Below are 19,743 nucleotides of genomic sequence, written 5' to 3'. Positions count from 1 at the left end.
TAGAGTCTTGAAAACAGACACACACATATATATACTCTCTCTCTCTCTCTCTGTTACTCTTTGTTTATTTATTTATTGTTTATTAATAGTTAGTAAGGTAGTTGTTAAGTTTAGTTATTGGGTAGAATTAGGGATGTAGAATATGGTCAGGCAGAATAAGTGCTTAATAGTAATACTGATTCATGCCTTAGCAACCATTACTAAACACGAAAAAATGCCAAATCTAACCACCACTGGGGCTCATACAGTGGAGAGCATCACCTTTTGTTGTCTCTAAACAGTGTGTGACTAGAATACTTAACCCATTGGCACCAATAATTAGTGAAGTGTCCATTCTGTACTTTGAGGTCAGTGCCCTCCCCTCCCCTGATTTAGAGGAGCTGGTGATTATAGCAGTGTGTGGGAGACAGATTTCACCAGGCCAGGCATGCGTCCCTGTCGGCCTCGCAACCTCGACCTACTGTCCCAAACAGGAATGTTAATTAGCAGCATCCACCAGAGGGGGTGACCATCCACTGACACACAGGACATCTACAGATAAACCAGTGTAGTCAGCAGAAATAGCAGCACTGATATTTTAGGGGACATTAAATGAGTAGTTCACAAAAAATTTAAATACATAATTATTATATACAAATAATAAAATGGATTAAAGTTCATGAATATATTATTATATGAAAAGGTTTATATATTATAGCAATATCAATATACTAATATTGCTCTTGTGGTATTGCTTATCATATGATATAAATTGTGACAAAAACTCATAGGGGCATTTTTTGACCCAATATTTTGAATTTAAGGAACATAATGTATGTTCTGTATAATGTACATTTCATAATATATAATTTTTCATAACAAATTGTTAAACACTAGCCCTAATTATTCCACTTGTTGTATCAGACTTTGCTGTGAATTTTCAGTACATGTAAATAATGACAGAATTTTCATTTTTCTATTTTATATATATATATAAAATAATTAAAATTTTTAAGTAATTTGTTTTTAATGTTATATTTAATTTATATTATTTTAATTTAATTTATAATTTTTTTAAAGATTCTAATGGATTTTTCAAGTGAAGTCCAGCTCTAGACTGTGTAAGCTGTGAGTTTGCGCTTGATTGGAACCTGGTAAGACCATTGTGACCGGGGGGCAGAGTGGCACATACTTCATGCGTGTTTGCCTCTCTGTTTCCCGGGCCACACACACTCACACACATATACACACACATAAAGAAGGGATTTAGGATTTAGGGAGAGGCTCCTGGCTGGTTAAACTGTGATCCCCGCTCCTGTTAGTCTCACATGGATGCTTGTGATGCACACACATTTTTCAAACACTTTCCCCCGAGTTTGAGACAGCAGATGCTTTAAGATCTAAGCGTCGGTTGTGCTTTCATTTGTAACATCAAAATGAGAATCATACATTGACTAATTTTTGTGCTTTTGAGCTTGTAGTTAGGGTTTAATGTTATCTGTTCATTAAAGGTTAAAACTTTATAATAACATTCATTACTAGACATCTTGATTCTGATTGGTCAGTTTAATGTTAAAATTAATACTGCAATGCAATAATGACATTTTTAGTGTGATAAATAAATAGGTATCTGAATTTTTTTTTTTTACATAACCACCATTTTTTGAGCAGACTATCACAAAACTACCACATTTATACACAGAAATTGATTATATCTCAAAATAACTTTATTTCACATACTATTTTTAAAATGCAGGGTATACTGTGCAGTAAGCTAGTCTACTAGTATTCCTTTCCAAAAATATAGCCTATGAATGGCTGAGGATGGGTGATACTATGCCCTCTGCTGGCTGGATTTAGGCAGTACAAATATTCAAATCTTTTGCCCATGTCTACAAGTGTATCAAAAAAATTAAAAATTATACTGGTTATAAAAATAACATTCATATCAGATCACAAAAAGAATACAAACTTAAAAGATAAACAAAACAGAACATTATAATGTGATACAAACATTTGTAATATGATTCTGAGCGAGATGTAAATATTAGGCTAAATATCCAATACATTTAGATATACAAAACAAACTGCTATGTGAGAAAGCAAAGGATTATTCGCACATGAAATTTGTTAAATATATAATTCAGTGTAAAAACTAGATGACGGTAAAATGTTCAGTTACACAATCATGTGAACTATTGTTCAAGATTTTGGGGTTGGTAAAAAATTTTTCATGTCTTTTATGCTCACCATGGCTGCATTTATTATATTATTAACAATACAGTGAAACAGCATTATTGTAAACTATTTTTACAATTTAAAATAACTGAAATCTATTTTTTTTTTACTGTACAGACCCCAAACTTTTGAATGGCAGTTTTTATATAAATATTTGTCTGAATAACAGTATATAAAACTATTTATAGAAGCTGGTGATTGTCAGTGATAAACATGAAAAATGAGTTTTCTCATGGTAAAATACAGAATACATAATGTATTCATGCACACAATCAACATGCATCTGACTGAAATATGGTAACATTGCAAAATTACTTAGAAAAGATGTTTCAAAACTTCTAAAATTATTTAAAAAACCTGAAATGTCCCTCACAAAAAAATTCAACAGTGTTTGACACGATCAAGTTCATTATTTGTGCTTGCTAGCCGCTAGAAGACAGCACCAGGTCTGGTTCTTTGCCGTTCTCGGAGTTGCTGCTGCGTCCGCAACTGGCCACCGTTTGAGCCAAGCGAGCAGCTCGGAGTGTGGCTGGTGAAGGCGGCGTGTCGGCGAGGCCTGGTTTCTTGGGTGGGATGGGAGGTGGGTTCCCTCTGTCGACTCTGGGAATAGTTGGAGACCTGAGAGTGGGAGAAAGCATCCCAGAGTGGGCCAATGTGTGGTAATCTGTGCCGAAAGAGGAACTGTTGGGAGAAGTTGGTTTGCTGGGACTTTGCGGAGAGCTGAGACGATTCAGGGCTTGTGTGACAGTGCTGCGGGGTGCTTGTTTAGAAATGCTGTCTAGTGGAACCACATGGGCTGCACAGGGTGAGAGGTCACATGGAGAATTTGGAGGAGAAGAGACGGTCTGAGAATCTTGGTCAAAAGTGCCTTGGAACTTGTGACGGGCTGCATGGAAGCGCTGGTTGATGCCAGCCTGGTACGCCGCTTGTATACTGGGTATGTCGAGTGAATTATTGCTGCTTGTAGGGCTATGAGCTTGTGGATTGGTCTGAGAGCTCCCATTGGTTAACAAGCCTTGCTTCTCAACGTTTTCATCTTCCTCCGCAGGAATGTGGTGTCCGTTTATTTGGGTCTTGTTTGAGTCCTCCTCTGCTTTGTTCTTCTCTCTCCTCAGTTTCTCCAGTTCTTCCTGTAGTGCTCTACAACGTGCTTCCTCCTTTCGTAATCTCAGCCCAAGCTGCTCCCGTTCAGTGTCAAACTCAGCCAGCAGCTCCTCTCGCCTCGCCTCCATTTGCATAGCCCGCTTCTTTTCCTCCTCGATCTCCGCTCTCAGAGCCTGATTTGAAGCTCGTTCACGATCGAGGCGGTGGCTGAGTTCGCCGGCACGCTGGGACTCCTCGTGTGCGCGCGTGCTGGAGCGTTTGCATTCCCGTCTCAGCGCCGTCATGAGCTGTTTATGCTGGGTTCGCTGCTCTTCTAACTGATCATTCAGTCGTTTGTTCTCCCTCTCTATTCGGGACGCCTTTGCCTTCTCAAACTCCAACTAAACACAAGTATAAAATATACACAAATTAGTAAGAAATACACTGATAGACTGATAGACATTTTTTTTCTAAAATGTTTGATTTGGAAGTTTGGAGTTGTTTTTAAGTATTTTATGCACCCCAAGGATGCATTTATTTGTTCTTTGCTTTGTTATAATAACAAAGCAAACACTAATTTTGATTAAGACAATACAAACTGTAGCCCGTTCCCCTATAGTACCTCAAATTAAGATCACTATAATATTTTCAGTTCTTTATACCTGATGCAGGAGGCGCTCTCTCTCCTTCTCCAGAATGTAAGTGACATCATCTCCTTCTGCAGTATCCTCAGCATGCTTCCTCTTCTCCTCCTCCAGATCAGCAATGACCTGAAACCACCACAAAGGGGCGACAGAATGAGATAAAGATTAGCCTATAAACCAATCCAATCTCAGCTTGACCTGATAAATCCAATTTAAATGATATGATGCTCGCATCAGTATCGATGTAAGTGGCTTTCAGTTGTTATACAGCATAAACTCACCCTCCTGTGTCTGTTCTCAGCAGCTGCTAGCTGTTTCAGCATCTTCTCCTGCATCCTCCTGCAGTGTCCGACCACCAGTTTCAGCACCGTCAAAGGATCCGAGCGAGCTGTGGCCCCACAGACCCCCTCTCGTCTCTGGGAGGAACTTCCTCCATCGCCCCTGGTCTGGCCGGAGCTCTGGAGGACCTCACTGTCTCTCTGCAGGGCCAGGAATGGGTCGCTCAGGTTGTATTTGCCATATCGCTCCAACATGTAGGAATCTCTACGCTGGGCCTGTAGAAAGACAGGGATTTATTGGATTATTTTATATGGATTTCTGCACATTTCACTCTAAACAATTAAATCTAATTTTGCATAATTTTGATTAGTGCTGTCAAAATAAGTGTGTTAACACAGGGACGGAGCTAGGGTTGGCTGATGTGATGTCTGTAAATCACAGAACAAAAGAAAAAAGAGGAAATCAGTAACTTTTGTAGCTTTAAGGATTCATCTATATTTAATTTAGAATTTAATGTTTGATAAAGCTTATTCAATTTTTTAATATTTCCTACTTGCTGAAGGGCAAAGGTAAATATGACATTTAATATAATGGTTTTATGTGAAGATTGTTTTAAGTTAATTTAAATGAGAACAATTTTTTTTTTTAATTGATAGCTCACAATTATACTGTAATGATAAATGAGTATAATTGTATAATGAAAAAAATAACAATTTCCTAGAGACATCAGTAGTATCGGTATCGGTGATATTGGCCTTCAGTCATAAAAAAGATGCCTTTAAACAAATACTACAATTATACTGTCTTTATGTTGTTTCTACATTAATTTGAAGATTGAATGTGAAATTAATGTTCATAATTCAATATTTTTTTATTGTCTTGGTAGTTTGCGACTCATTTTTGTAGCTTCTATTCAAAACATCTCTGCAAGCCGCTCTGCAAGCGGCCTCCACTTTTCTCTTTCACAGACACACTCACTACATACTTGCTTTCTAAACAGGAAATGAGATGATACAGAGCACATGACCCTGCCAAAAGCAACATAAACCATCCTCTTAGGCTCTGTGTGTATGTGTGTGTGTGTGTGTGTGTGTGTGTGTTCGTGTTCAGCTCCTGGTGTTTGTTGTTTTAAGTAGGAGGTCACGCAAGGGTTGCATATAGAGGTGAAACAATCGCTACAGTTTAGGTAGGGTCAATGCAGCGAATAGGACACCAAAAAAAGTTCCAGCTGGAGTAATTTAATAACTCCTGAAATGACTCCTGAAATGACTAAAAGAGCTCATTTGACCCAGAAAAAAACCCCACAAGGATAAGGAACCGAACGGAACTGTTGAACAGTGAAGAGAGAGTAGCTGATTGCTAAAGACAGTCTTAAATTACAGCATTCAAATAGTGTTGCCAGGTTATGGCTGCATAGGTATCCTGGGTGGTTACTAAGGAGTTACTAGAGTGTTCTGAGCAGTTCTGAGTGTTCTGGGTGATTACTCAAACTAACAAATGTACTTGTTTGCAACAAAAGAGGTTGAAGCTTAAACATAAAGAGAAAGGCGTGATGAAACACTCCAATCTCATACAGGGTAGTTTGGAATGAGTGAGTAGGTTTTATGAGTCCAGCTGAAAGCTGTAAGACTGGGAGCTTCTGAAAAAATGACTAGACGTCTACAGGGAATAGTGGTATGAAAATGAATCTCAGGAGGAGGGTAAAGACACACAGATGGACACACATCAAAACACATACTAAGGGTCCAAAATTAACGTTTTGCCACACCGGTCAATAAAGGATGAAAATTTATTGACTGTAAATAATCATTAGCAGCCACAAAAACTGTATTTTCCATTATTACCCTATACGCATTGATGTTGTTAAGACAACTCCCAAAGAAGGGAGTATATACAAGGGCTGGGTAAAAAAAAAATTTCTCTCTCATTTAAATTGATTGTCATTTTTTACGAAATGATTGTGCTTTGTTACTTTTTTTTTTTTACTTTGTTACTTAACTTTGTTATCATAAAAACTTAATTGAGTGTAATTCAAGTGCTTGTATACAAATTAGTTCATTTAAGCCTTCAATATAATAGAATTGTAGTACTACAAAATGACTCTCATGTTCATTTTACTGCATTAGTTGAGTTAATTTTTTCCTTGAGAAAATTTAGCATGTACTGCACCTGATAAATATCCCAAATAATCGATAGTGCATCAAATCAGAAATCGAATCGAGTCGCAAGTTAGTGAATCCAAATTTAATTGTGAAATTTGAGCCAAAATCCAGCAGCCCTAGTATATAACGTACATATACCATGTTGAAATAAAAAAGTCAAAGAAACGTAGATAGAATACATGGCTCGATGCTAAACTAACACAGAGATGCCTGACAGAATGACTGATACACCACAGGTTCACTGCATTGTCAAATCACTCGGCTCATAAGCTCTTTAGTGACAGATTCAGTTTGGAACATGCATGTCCGTCTGGTAAGTGTGTGTTAGAGTTTTTGCTGTTTAATGGTTTACTCAAGTTCAGCAACATAAAATCTTCTAAGATTCTGCTTCTCCAGGAACTTGAGATTATCAGAAACTCACACATTAGCCATGATGAAAGCGGTAAATGAGTGTAAGTCAGTACACTTTGACTCTTTGTGAACCTCTTTGGCACTGATGCTGGAGCAGATAAACGTGCCATGCAGACGTGACACAATGAATGAGTGTTTTATAGTCTGAAGCAGAAGTGGTGAAAAAGAAATAGAGTAAAGGCTATGTTTTTGTCTAGAGGAGGCCTGCTGGAGGTGCTTAACAAGAAAATGAGAATGATGGTGGGTGACATTACCACCAATACTTTAATGAAAGCTTGGGGTTTTAAAAACACTGTAAAAGTGACACACAGCAGCTTTAAAAATTAATGTTATTTGTTGCATGCAACCTGTAACAAAAATGCATGTCCTGGGATTTGTGGGATTTCATAGTTTTCACCAAGGTATCCAATGACAAACTGGAAATAAATAAACTTTCACTGAGTTAATTCCTTGTTTTAGGAAACATCCTGTGAATTATGTAAAAAAAAAAAAAAAAAAAAAGCGGTAAACTTCAAGGGGGAAACATATAATTTAAGGGAATGCATTTCTGAAGTAGACATCTTAAAGATAGGTATCTAGGAGTTGTTATATAATAAGTCAAATCTTTTTATATTATATAACTTCTTTAAAGTATTTTCCTTTCTCTTTGGAGTGTTACAAGCTCTTGGTGCATGAAGATCTGTAAAGTTGCAAAGACTAAAGTCTCAAATCCAAAGAGATATTCTTTATCAAAGTTAAGACTCTGCCCCCCCCCCAACAAAAAACGGCATATTTAAACACGCCCCCACGTTTACGTCACTATGTGGAAATATTTGTGTAATGCTGCCCAAATGTTCACGCAAAGAAAGAAGATGTGGTTCCAATGAGAGAGGCGGGGCATAGAGGACCTACAATAATGTATAGTATTTAAAAATAATGTGTTTTTTGAACATTAAAGCATGTCAGAATATTCTGTTACACCAAATACACAAAATAATGATCTTTAAAAAAGATCCATTTGGCACAAAATGTAAACTAAAATAAAAGGACTTAAAAGTATTGTATTCAAGCTAATAACATAGTAATTTAAGCTTCAAATAGCCCAAACAATCAACAGCTGCATGTACTGTGTGTAAAACCTTTTGTTTATCAAGTTAATGGAGGTCTGCTTTCCATTCTATATTTATGATGTTTTAAATTTTGTGTGTGTGTGTTTAGGCTAATAGCTTGAGCAATTATGGGGGCCTTGGGAAGATTAACCTTACTAATGACTTAAGATAAGTCAGCCAGTCTGGTGCCTTCAAACAAACTCTATGTGTGTGTGTTAGTTATCTGATAGATAAAGATACCATAAAGAGTATCTTCACTGAGAACATTAGAGAGACCAGGGATAAAATAGTGAGATACTGTTGGTATATGTTACCTGCACTCTCAAAATCATACTAACCACTCATTTGATAGTACAATATAAAAAACTATTTTTGATAATACATTTACTTGCTTAACTTTGAGCTGAACACCTGGAAGGCATTCTTTTTGAAACTCAAAGTCTATGCACTTCTTAGTCATTAAATGTTTTCAAGTTTTCCTGCAAAAGTCAACAGCTGCTGGGGGGCAGAAATAAGCATGGAAATGATTATTTGTGCAAAATACCATTTAGTTCCCCTCTATCTTCAGAAAAAGCACCATGAACAAATTATGAATAGTGTTTGCATGTACGATTAGCATGACTAATGAAGTTATACAGAAATTAGAAGCTGCCTTCTAATGTGACTTCTGCCCTCCTGTTGATTTCCCCCTTTACGTTTGACCAAAATGCATAAGGGAAATTTGCAATGTGTATGTGAGAGAGTCAAAACAGAAAAGTCATGCCTTAATGACCTCATTCAAAGCAGGCAATGAGTGACAGAGATTGTAATCCCAGCATGCCAGAACATCGCCCCTAAAAACCACAGAGAGCTTTAGAAGAAATATGCAGTTGGGTTAAATATAAGCTTTCTACCTAAGTCACCTAAAGTGTTTCAGAGGAATGGTTAAAACCCCAAATCTACAGTCTGTGATGCTGACATAGCCCCAGTCCAATGCTTTCAAGAACAGGAATGCAGCAGATTATATCAGTTCAGCCTTCCATAGAGATTTACCACAAAAACATGATCTGAGAGCACAGATGTTGTATTTTATCACCATGATAACATGATCAGATGAACAGACGACACTACAATAGAGTTTAAAGCTAAAACTAGACAAAAGGAAATGTGCGTAATAATGTTTGACATGTTTATATGTGGCTTTGAAGAGAACAAACAACATTCAAAGGTTTGGTCGGGGCCCAGAGAACTGGCGTTTGTATGGACGCAAATGGTATGCTCAAAAGGGAAGTTGTCTTGCTCACTGTCTGGCTGATTCTGAGTCACTCCTACATTGCCAAATCAGTGTTTTAGAAGCAACTGTGGTATTTATAAATTTAAAGAAAACTCAAAACATAGTTTCAGGCTACATTTCACCACATCTCATTTAACAACTTCATTTAAATAAATTTAACAATGAATTTATTAGTTCATTAAATGTTCATACTTATTGTGACTGAAATATGATTTAGAGGACTAAAATAAGAATTGAACATGTTCTTTACAGGATTTTTGTGAATTGCACCATTATAATGGTGCTGAATGATTGCTATGTATTTACATAGTACTCAAAAGTGCTTTTTAAAAAAAAGTGAGGCAGATTTGATTGTTCATCCTGAGATTAGTTCAGCCTGCTGGATCTGTATGCCGTTTGGAAGCCCGGTGTCCACCAGAAGTGTGGGATGAGGCCCAGCAACAGCGCTGGAATGTAGTAGGAGACTCACAGAACAAAATAAATAAATAAAAATTAAGCAGAAAAGAGTTTGCTGAAAAAGCAAAGTAAATGAGAATCCAGTAAACTCTAATTAAATCCTGCTGAACGCAGTTGAACTGGGAACATAGCAAAACACAGGAAGTACAACAAACCAAGTTTTAACAGCAGTTATGATCAAATATCAATCATTTTTGCATTTAGTGTTGGTTCTTGGCAACAATTCTAAAACGTGTGAATTTGGAATCATTTTAAACCAGCAGCAGCATTTTTAAGGACAAGGTTTACAAAAGCTAAAGTTGTTTTGTTGTTGTTTTTTTAATAAATGTATAGCCTTTACATGTCTTGAGTTTTGTCCAAGATGATTTGTACACTGAGGTTTCTTAGTGTTTAATATACTAGTTTTTATTGTGTTAGCGTGCACGATTGAGCTCTGAGCCAGCAGACATCTGGCTTTCGTTGAGTGATACAGCTATAATGTCTCTCATGGGTATCTAGTCTGCTGTGCAAAGAGTTAAATGTGTTTGACAGCAAACTACTGACTGCCAGTACACAATTACTGAAGCATACTATTACTGAAGTATTGACTTATTAACATTGATGTAATTTCTCATTAACAAGCAAAACCCCAGCAGTAAAACCATCACGAGAACCAGAGATGGACTTAATCAATCTCAACTATCTAGGTCATTGTAAAATGTATTCAGGACAATCTGGGCTTGTTTATATATTTGGTTGATGGGAACTCTCCAAGGAATACCAAAAGAATACACACCACAAGATCATAAGAGCCGCGTATTAGCTCCCTAATGGTGTAAACTGATGTATGACTTGGGTCGCAGCTGCTTGGATAAACATGCAGCAACAGCGCTGTACAAAGCTGAACATCTAAACATCTTGAACGGATAAATTAGTCCAGATGCTCCTGAATAAATTGTACATGACACAGGTATGATTTTATTTTTATTTTGTCAAGTTCACTACTGGCCCACCAAGCCAATTTTCTTTCTGTTTCTCACAAAACTATCCTATAGCTTAGTAAGACTTAGATATGTAGTGCACAGCTCATTTGTAGTGCTCTCTTATGGTCCTTTAAAAGTGTTTTTAAGGGCTGTATGAAGATTCTCCAAAAATTCCACAGAAAAAAATAACACCATATGTGTTTAGAATGACATGTGGCTGCGTAAATAATGACAGAACCTTCATTTTGGCAAAGTGTTGCTTTAAGAACCAAGAGTAGCATGATTTGCCTGTTCTGCTATAGACTGCTGCTTACAAAGAAACTCTAAAAAACATTATTATCCATCGACGGGACTGGACTAACCTTGAGTGCCTGTATGACAAAGTCTCTGGCCTCCAGCTCTCCCTCAAGAACACTGAAGAGCAGCAGCACATCTCTCTTACTCAGAGCCTCCACATACAGCCTCGACTCCTGAAAAGACAAAAAATGGAGCATGAGTGGGTGACTAAATACGAAATATAACTTCAGCAAACTATACACAACATTAGCACAAAGTCTATTCTAAATAGTTTGGAGAACATGCAGTCAGGCAACAATCTCCATGTCCACAAATCTTCTCCCCCTCTTTCCATCTGCAGACCAAATGACTGCAGTCTGCTGTATTCTCCATGTGCTTGTCTTGATTATACAGTGTGCTGCTTATTCAGTGCATGGGATCATAAAATAAACAATACAAACCCACAGTAAATAATTGTTTCTTTATGTTTCCAGTATGGATGCACCATGCAATTAAACATCAATATCACTTGCAGGCATTTTTGACACGCATGCATGCACACACACACACACACACACACACTATCATTCAAAAGTTTGGGGTCAGTACGATTTTTTAAGGTTTTTGGAAGCAACATTTAATGCATCCTTGCAGAATAAAAATATCGTATTTTTTGGACTGTAAGTCGCACCTGAGTATAAGTCGCATCAGTCCAAAAATACATCATGATGAGGAAAAAAACATAAATAAGTTGCACTGGACTATAAGTCGCAGGACCAGCCAAACTATGAATTGGGACTTTTTTTTCTTCTCAGAATTGCATGATACAAACACACAATTCTGACTTTTTATATCTCACAATTCTGAGTAAAAAATAGTTATAAAAGCTATAAAAATAGAGTTAAGAATAGTATTATTTCTTAGAATTTTGAGTTTATAGCTCACAATTCTGACTTTAAAACATGCAACTGCGAGTTATGTCAGAATTGGAAGAATTTTTTACAGCCGTTTTTTTTTGTGTGTATAACTGCCAATTGCTAATTTATATCTCACAATTATGAGGAACAAAAATGGAAATAAGTCAGAATTGTGAGGAAAATAAAGTATTGTGTATTGTGTTTTTATCTTGCAATTCTGACTCCATTTCTCGTATTTCTGAATATATATTATGGAATTATGTAAAAAAAAAAGAAAAAAAGAAGATTATCTCGCAAAAGATTAAAAGTCACAATTGACTTTTATTTTTTTATTCAGTGACTTCCATAATAAACACTTGCTTTGATTATTAAAAAATTACATACCTATAAGGCCATGATTAAATGCATTTTTGCTTTCATCTTTCATAACTATGTGGACTAAATCAACAGACTGAATTAAACCCATCACAATTTTTCGTCTCTTTATCTTTGAGAGGTTTGTTTGCAGCCATTATGCTTCATCAAAAGCTATTTATTTTAAACCAGTCCTCCTGGAGCAATCAAAGGGTTAACAGGCTTGTCCGAGAACATAATGGCTATAGATCACAGCTGTGATCTCAGAAAAACTCCCATTCCCATGTTGTGTTTCTTTCAGTGCAGTTCACAGGAAAAGAAAAAGCAGGTCATTTTTTTCCATTTTACTCTTATGAGTCAAAGCATCTGTCACACATCAAAGCTAAAGCAGCATTCCACGACTTTTCTATTCATAGACAGCTAGAGAAAGAAACTTCTTGTTGGTAGACTGAAATTCCTTCCTAAACTCTTGATTCTAAATAATCAGTAATTGTGCATGGATAACCCTGAGAGTATCGAATTGCACTTTCCCATATACCTTCGCAAACATAAATGCTTTGACCCTGCGCTGCAAACTTCAACTGGAATAATCTTATGAAACTCAATCTCGATTTCTGCCTTCTGACCCCACTTTAATGGCGCTTCGTGTCGAGATTTGTGTGGTTAGCCAAAGTTTCCACATCATCAAGTCGCGGAGGAGTCTCAGAGTGTTACATAATATGCCAGAGACGGAAGACGTCCAGCTACTGTGCGCCAGCTGAAATTTGGAAGCTCGACTTCCACGTCAGAGCTGAATAAATCGCATTACTGTACTTTGCAGTGAATGAATTCAAATTCTCCTTTTCATCTGTGCTGTCGTGCAACCTTCAGTCAATCTGTGCTTGTAAAAAGCCGTCACATGTCTATTGATGTATTGTGCACCGATGGGAACTGCGTACTAGATCTGAGGCCGTGACTATGCAAGAAAGCTTTCATGGTTTGTGGTTTCCCCGTTCAAACCGTGCTAATTTGAAGCGTGTTCCTAAGCAAAGCCATACTTTATAGACGTGCTAATTTCACAACTTCGCCTTTCATAAAACCCAAAGAAAATTATTTCATGCTTCAGTAAGTTCAACTAACTAACAGTTATATAGATCACATGAAAAATACAGTGGATACACTTGCTTTTTTTTTTTTTTTTTTTTGCATGCATGTGTCTCTTTACTAAAACTTGTGATTTAGAATGAAACATTATAGGAAAAGGTGATAAAAAGAGTCAAAACATTCTTAGAGATCATTATATGTCTTCAAACCCTTTCTTTTATGTGCACACTTGAGGATTAGCCAATGGTGTTCTTCATGGTTGACTAATTTGGCATTTCCTTTGTAATGGTGCCCATGCCTTTCTGAATTAAAGGGTGCTACACTATTCAACATCGGCCTGAATGCTTCTTAAATTACCCAGCATTTCTCCCTGGAGCTAGACTGAAGCAGGCAGTGTTTGAGTCCAAGCTCACCAGACATGTCAGAGGGTAATTAATTTAATCCTCAAGCTGCTTGTGAGCTACAAAACAGATGGCCCAAAGTCAACTGCCTGTTGATGTGATCAGCTGGACAGACTTCATAAAGTGTCATATATTTTCCTGTTTTAAGCATTTAAGCAGTTAAATAGAATATTCTCATAGATTCTGTTTTATTGTCTTACATATTTCAAAATCCTATTTTTTTTTTTTCAGGTTGATTTTTCCCCTGACTTTCTGGGATGTCATGCATCTAAACCTAATGTACTGCAGTTTTGGGCTCATTAGAGTTTATCCGACTCGGAACGCGGAATATGTATGATGCCCAAAAATGATGAACGCCTATTGATGCAGAAACGCTACTTAGGTAACAATCACACTACGTTTTGAGACACAGCATCTGGCTATCTGGTAAAATGTTACATTTATGCAGACCTCACAAGCTAAAAGCAGTAAAATAATACTGCTTAGGCTACTTTAAAAAGCGATTTTTCGACTATATTATTTTTTACGTATGCTTCTCATATAACTAAAGAAACTCCATGTAGTAAGGACGTGTAAGTTACTGGCTTAAGCTGCTGTCAGAACTGTTGGCTATTTAAAACTAATTCGCATTATGGATTAAACCTATTCATACAATCATAGGAAGAAAAAAATACTTTCTGCTCTCGTGCTCATTTTCTTCACCTTTCTTACTTTATAAGTATAAAGCGATATAATATAAAGATAACGTTCTCACCGTTGTGGGTGCCATGCCAGGTTTGATCAGTTTCCAATATCGCTCATCGAGCAGCACCGTTGTTTAAGATCGGCTTCACCGAAGCTCATCTGTGTAAAGGAACGCTAACAGACATCCTACGTAGCCAATAGGGTGTAAGCGTTTTAACTCAATAGACCAATTAGAAACGAGACGCAGGGATAGGAGGCGGGACGTAACAGGAAAAGTTTTATGAAATGGGATTCTTTGTGCAGCGGTTAAAGCACTCTTCAGTCAAGAGTTACCAACACGCCTTAATCACGACATATTTGGACGGGTTTCTGTGAAAACAAAGTTTTTATGGTATCAGGGTCGAGTAAGATGAATAACCACTCTTAAATTCATCCTTAATGTTGAAAATATGTAGACGGTTGGTTAAATTTGACGAAATGCACGTGTGCCACCTAGTGGTGTCCTATTGTAATTCCAAGCACACAAAATAAAGGCAGCCCCAAAAAGTATTTGGACATTCATGTCAGGGTTTAAAGTACAGTAGTAAACATTTGAAGTGGATCAAAAGTTGTTCTAAAACCAAAATGCGTTCTTGTCTTTGGACAACTTTGTGATCCACTTCAAATGCTGACTACTGTAGATAAATGCCTTTAAAATATCAAACTGGGTGACATTTTATTTGAAGAAAAAATAAAGCAGAATGTTTCACAAAAATAAGTGTGTTAGGTTTTAAATTGCAAAAATATATATTTCTTTTCAGGCTTGGTTGGGTATTTTATGAAAAAAAAAAAAGAGTTAATAATAAATTAAATTAATAAGTTAAGCCATGCAAGAAAAATGTGATATAGGGTCAACAAATTAAACAAGCGGACACAAGAATCCTTCCTTAAAAAATGTTATATTACAAATTTCATTCATCTGATAAATACAGGCATTTCGCAAAGCATTGTACAAAAAACCCAATTCATCATCACAATCTTTTCTAGCAACATACAATGACAAATCTGGGCACAATTAAAATTAAACATAGCGTCATTCCCAATATCCAAGACAAATACAATTGAATTTGCATCTCAAAACCAGAGCGTCTGTACGGACACACATTGATTAAGGCGCTGTTGACAGGAACTTTTCAGACTGGATCCCTTCTTACAGGTTGTATCGTTTTTCAGGTTTAAAGTTGAATATTCGGTTACTGTGCTTCTGTTATTCAAGTCTTCTCAAAGTAAATGTGACAGTGAAATAGCACCAGTTTTTTGTGATTCAACTCTGTTGCAAATACTCACACACACAAAGGTAAGAATAATTTACTTACTTTTAAACATATTTGTACTGTACAAAATCATCTCACATGTACAATAGGACAAAATTATACCTGAAAACAACAAATGTTCAATCCAGAAAAATCTGGGCCGAGATGTGGGACTGTAAAACCACATGATAATATAAGTTCTGTTTGGACAGAATTGTTTTGATACATTGTCCAAAGATTTCTTCCAAGAACCGATACTAGTAGTTAAGTCCAGTCATCTGTGAGTCCCAGTCAGAATTCCAAATCACTGATTCATAATGCCTTTCTTTTGGTGTAAGTCGCTATTGTGTGATTTTTCATAGGTAGTTGGGTAATTTTCTGATCCAGCTGAATTTATTTCAGTTCTTTTCTTGAAGAGGTGCAGTTTTGGGCTTTAGCCCCAATATGTATTAAGTTTTTAAATATTGATATTGATAAAAAAAAAATTTGTAGTGCAGTTGGGGTATTGTAGTCACTAGGTTGAGGTCAGTGACATCAGAGGACACACACACACACACACACACACACACACACTTGCTGCCTTTTCAAGGCTTGGAATCTTTCAGCATGTTTATGCGAGCAAAGATCTTGAGGGCGGGTCCTAATTTAATATTCATGGCACTCATTAGGTGATCTTCCTTCAGAAGCAGCATGGCCTGTCCATCAATCTCCTGAGCACGAAACTCATCTGCAATCTCCTGGCAACCTAATTGTGAAGTCAAACAAATTTGCACCATTAAACAGCATATTTTTCAGTCACTTAAAACCTGGTTTTCATCATAAATTTCCATTTATCTTTATATTATATTGTAATATTTAATGAAAGAATATCATATCAAGTGCACATGCATACATGTGTATATACACTACTGTTCAAAAGATATAAAAAATTTTTTATAAGGAGTCTCTCATGCTCACCAGGCTGCATTTATTTGAATAAAAAAAACAGTAGTAAAAACCGCAATACTGTGAAATATTATTACAGTTTAAAATAACTATTTTAATATATTTTAAAATGTTATTTATTCCGTTGATGCAAAGTAAAATTTTCAGCATCATTACTCCAGTCTTCAGTGTCACATGATCCTTCACAAAACATTATAATATGCTGATTTGCTGCTCAAGAAACATTTCCTATCATTATGTTGAAAACGATTGTGCTGCTTATTTATTTTTTAATTTTTTTTATTTGATTAACATTTTTTTATTTTCCTTAAGAAAGATCAAACTGAGTACAAACTTTTGAATAGTAATGTCTTAAGAGCACTTGGAATATAGTACAGAATATACATATACCCAAATGATATGAGCGACTTACCTGGCAAAGAGCGGATGAACTCAAACACCTCCTGCACATTCCATTTGGTGGGGTCAATTGGCAGGAAGTGCTGACTGAGGAGAGGAAGCTCTTCGGGATCGTTAGCAGCGACCCCACATTGAGAAACGATTGGGCCAGAACTGGCTGCAGAGAGCGGGGAAGTTGCTTCCTCATAGCTGGAGATATCCGAGCATGGGCTGGACTCTCCTTGACTAGGCTGAGATTGGAGCGGTGAGGATATAGATTCTCCCTGAGATTGCTGAGACACAGAGAGCCGCTGTGGGATCAAACAAGAGACTGTATGAGGAGGATTTACTTTATATATTTACACAAAAACATTGTGGGATGAACCACTAGCACATTGTACTGAAGTAGCTGTTCACCTGCTTTTTGGCCTCTCTGCCTCTGGGACTATGAGACCTCCTCCTTCTCCACTGATTTATCTGATTGGTTTTTTTAGTTCTGTCAGGGTGGAAAAGACCAACCCGCTTTGTGCAACTTACACTGTATCTGTTCAAGAGGGTTATAAATTACAATACAGATAAAAAAAAAAAAAAAAAAATTATATATATATATATATATATATATATATAAATGATGCATTTCTATATATTTTCATTATATAAAAATTATTTTGAATCTCTAACCTTTTAGCACAGACCATGGAACAGAAGCGTTTTGAACGTTTGAACTTGTAGGCAAAACCGACCCATCCACAGAGCTCACATGTGAGCTTGGGCTCCTCCGGTTCCTCCTGGGTCCTCGTGCCTGATGAAAAATGATAAAATTTTATGTATTAAGTTACAGTTTATTTATGACTCTGAAACAGAGTTTGTGTGTAACCGTTGGAATGGTGAGGCAATACTATGCTGTACCTTGATTACACAAAGTTTCAATGGTAAAGTTCACAAACAGGAAATTACATATCTTATGACACTCCCTTGTTCATAACAATGCAGGTTTTCAATCTTTCAAAACTGGAAATCCTGACACTTAAAAAGGTCAAGCATTTTAGAAAAACAGTATTTATTTGAATCTGCTAAATTAAATGCCTACCTTGTTGTCCAGCCTCCTCCATGTCTGAGTTTGTGGCACTGAGGGAATTACTGCTGGCCGTTTTTTCTGGATCTGAGGGAAGCTGCGTGTCTGGTTTCTTGGGGCTGTCTGCTTGCACCGGTGGTCTCTCCACCTGAAAATACAGTATACAAACGTAATGATGTCAGGCTGATTACTGGAATACTGCAGGCCCTTGTGTTGGGTGGAATAAGCAGATCAACAGACATTTGTAATCATTTGGATAAAAGTGTCTGCTAAATGGCTAAATGTACTGTAAGAGACAATATTTTTTTCTACACTAACATACAATCAAATACATGATGTAAAAAACAAATAAAAAATCATAAATTCATAAATGAATAATAATAATACAATGATGATGATAATTATTACCGTAGCACTAAATTAGTGAATAATATTAATTTTGGAACTACAACAATAACAGTTGTTATTATTATCATTAAATTAATATAATTGTATAATTTTTTTATAATCCTTTGAAAAAATAATAATGTTTTACTGTGTTGCATTAAAATGATTATGAATAATAATATTATATTTTAGAACAACAATAATTCTTATTAACAATAATAGCAATTGCTATAATTATTGAGTGAATTTTCCTGTTTAAATTTACATTAGTATATATTTATAATTAATAAAAAAAAAACGAAACAAATAATAATAATACATTTATTATTATTGTTGGTGTTGTATTATTATCAGATTTAATTGTTAGATACATTTATATACGTTAAAATTTAACATTATAATGAACAATTCATTATTATTAATAATAATAATGAATTCATTATTATTATTTAGTTGTTGTTGTTGTTATTATTATTACTGTGATTATTATATTAGAATTACTATTATAAATGATTCTAAAATAGTTAGCTATTCTAAAAGTATTAGTAGTAGTAGTAGTAGTAGTAATTTTATTACAACTCACAGGGAATGGCTCAGCTCCCTCCTGAATGACAAAACCCTCGATGACGTGGGTGAGGACGTGAGGCTTCACAATGGCTTGGGGTGGCTTGTTCTCGCCGTTGTGTGACACACTTCCCGTCACAGCTGCCGGGGGCGGCTCGCTGGGGGCTGCCGAGGTCATGGTCGGTGTCACCGGTGCTCCCGTGGGCTCGCGCGCTGTCTCCACAGACCCTGGCGGCGGTACAGAAACAAAGCGTCGGCTCATCACCATAGCAACAACAACATCGGCAGCACAAACATCAGTGTGGAAAAACAGCTGCTGGAAATACTGCTGTAAAAATAATATCTCTCTTAAATAATTTACACTCCCATGCCATTACAACCTATCATCATCATCATCATCATCATCATTATTATTATGTATGCCACCGTTTTTTATGTATGCAGTTGCTTTGTATGTAGAACATCAGACAATTGATTTTTGAACGTAAATCGCGTAAAAATCAATCAATTGACACTCTTGGCGTTTGACGTCAATGACGTCCAATTAGAGCGGCGCGCCATTTTTAATATCTTGACGCAGTGATATCTGAGGGGAAGATTATCAGCCAATAAAGACAAAAGTTTTCTGTTCCTTAGACAAAAACTAAATATTATTTCCATAACTAGATGTTATTAATATATTCTAACATCAGAATACTTAAAATCTTGAAGTATGGAGTACTTATTTGAAGTGTTTTAAATGGCATCCACCGTCACCGTATGGACAAGATGACAAATGACATAACCAAGTTCAGTGAAGAAAGGACAACGAC

At 36.4% G+C, this 19,743-nt stretch overlaps 2 protein-coding genes across 6 annotated transcripts in view; both read right to left on the bottom strand.

The window, feature by feature from the left end:
* Positions 1-1,684: 1,684 nt before the first annotated feature.
* On the bottom strand, positions 1,685-14,485 carry LOC127959897 (CTTNBP2 N-terminal-like protein). Its single transcript, XM_052559318.1, has 5 exons — positions 14,361-14,485; positions 10,938-11,045; positions 4,226-4,498; positions 3,963-4,070; positions 1,685-3,701 (listed from the first exon to the last, which is right to left on the bottom strand). Exons 1-5 carry the CDS (start codon positions 14,373-14,375, stop codon positions 2,640-2,642), a joined length of 1,566 nt encoding a protein of 521 aa, XP_052415278.1. The 5' UTR covers positions 14,376-14,485; the 3' UTR covers positions 1,685-2,639.
* Positions 14,486-15,209: 724 nt separating this feature from the next.
* The window catches only part of LOC127959346 (polyhomeotic-like protein 2), a 58,872-nt gene continuing 54,338 nt past the window's right edge, over positions 15,210-19,743 (bottom strand). For all 5 annotated transcript variants that reach the window (XM_052558456.1, XM_052558454.1, XM_052558451.1 and 2 more), the window contains 6 exons: positions 18,951-19,159; positions 17,996-18,128; positions 17,587-17,707; positions 17,323-17,449; positions 16,940-17,216; positions 15,210-16,327 (listed from right to left, as the gene is read on the bottom strand). In XM_052558456.1, the coding sequence (XP_052414416.1) occupies positions 16,167-16,327; positions 16,940-17,216; positions 17,323-17,449; positions 17,587-17,707; positions 17,996-18,128; positions 18,951-19,159 (1,028 nt within the window). In that variant the 3' untranslated portion in view covers positions 15,210-16,166. The remainder of the gene's footprint in view (positions 16,328-16,939; positions 17,217-17,322; positions 17,450-17,586; positions 17,708-17,995; positions 18,129-18,950; positions 19,160-19,743) is intronic.

The sequence above is a fragment of the Carassius gibelio genome, chromosome B6, assembly GCF_023724105.1.
Source record: "Carassius gibelio isolate Cgi1373 ecotype wild population from Czech Republic chromosome B6, carGib1.2-hapl.c, whole genome shotgun sequence".
Taxonomy (NCBI): domain Eukaryota; kingdom Metazoa; phylum Chordata; class Actinopteri; order Cypriniformes; family Cyprinidae; genus Carassius; species Carassius gibelio.
The sequence above is the reverse complement of the archived record's forward strand: the minus strand, read 5'-3'. Positions and strand labels throughout refer to the sequence as shown.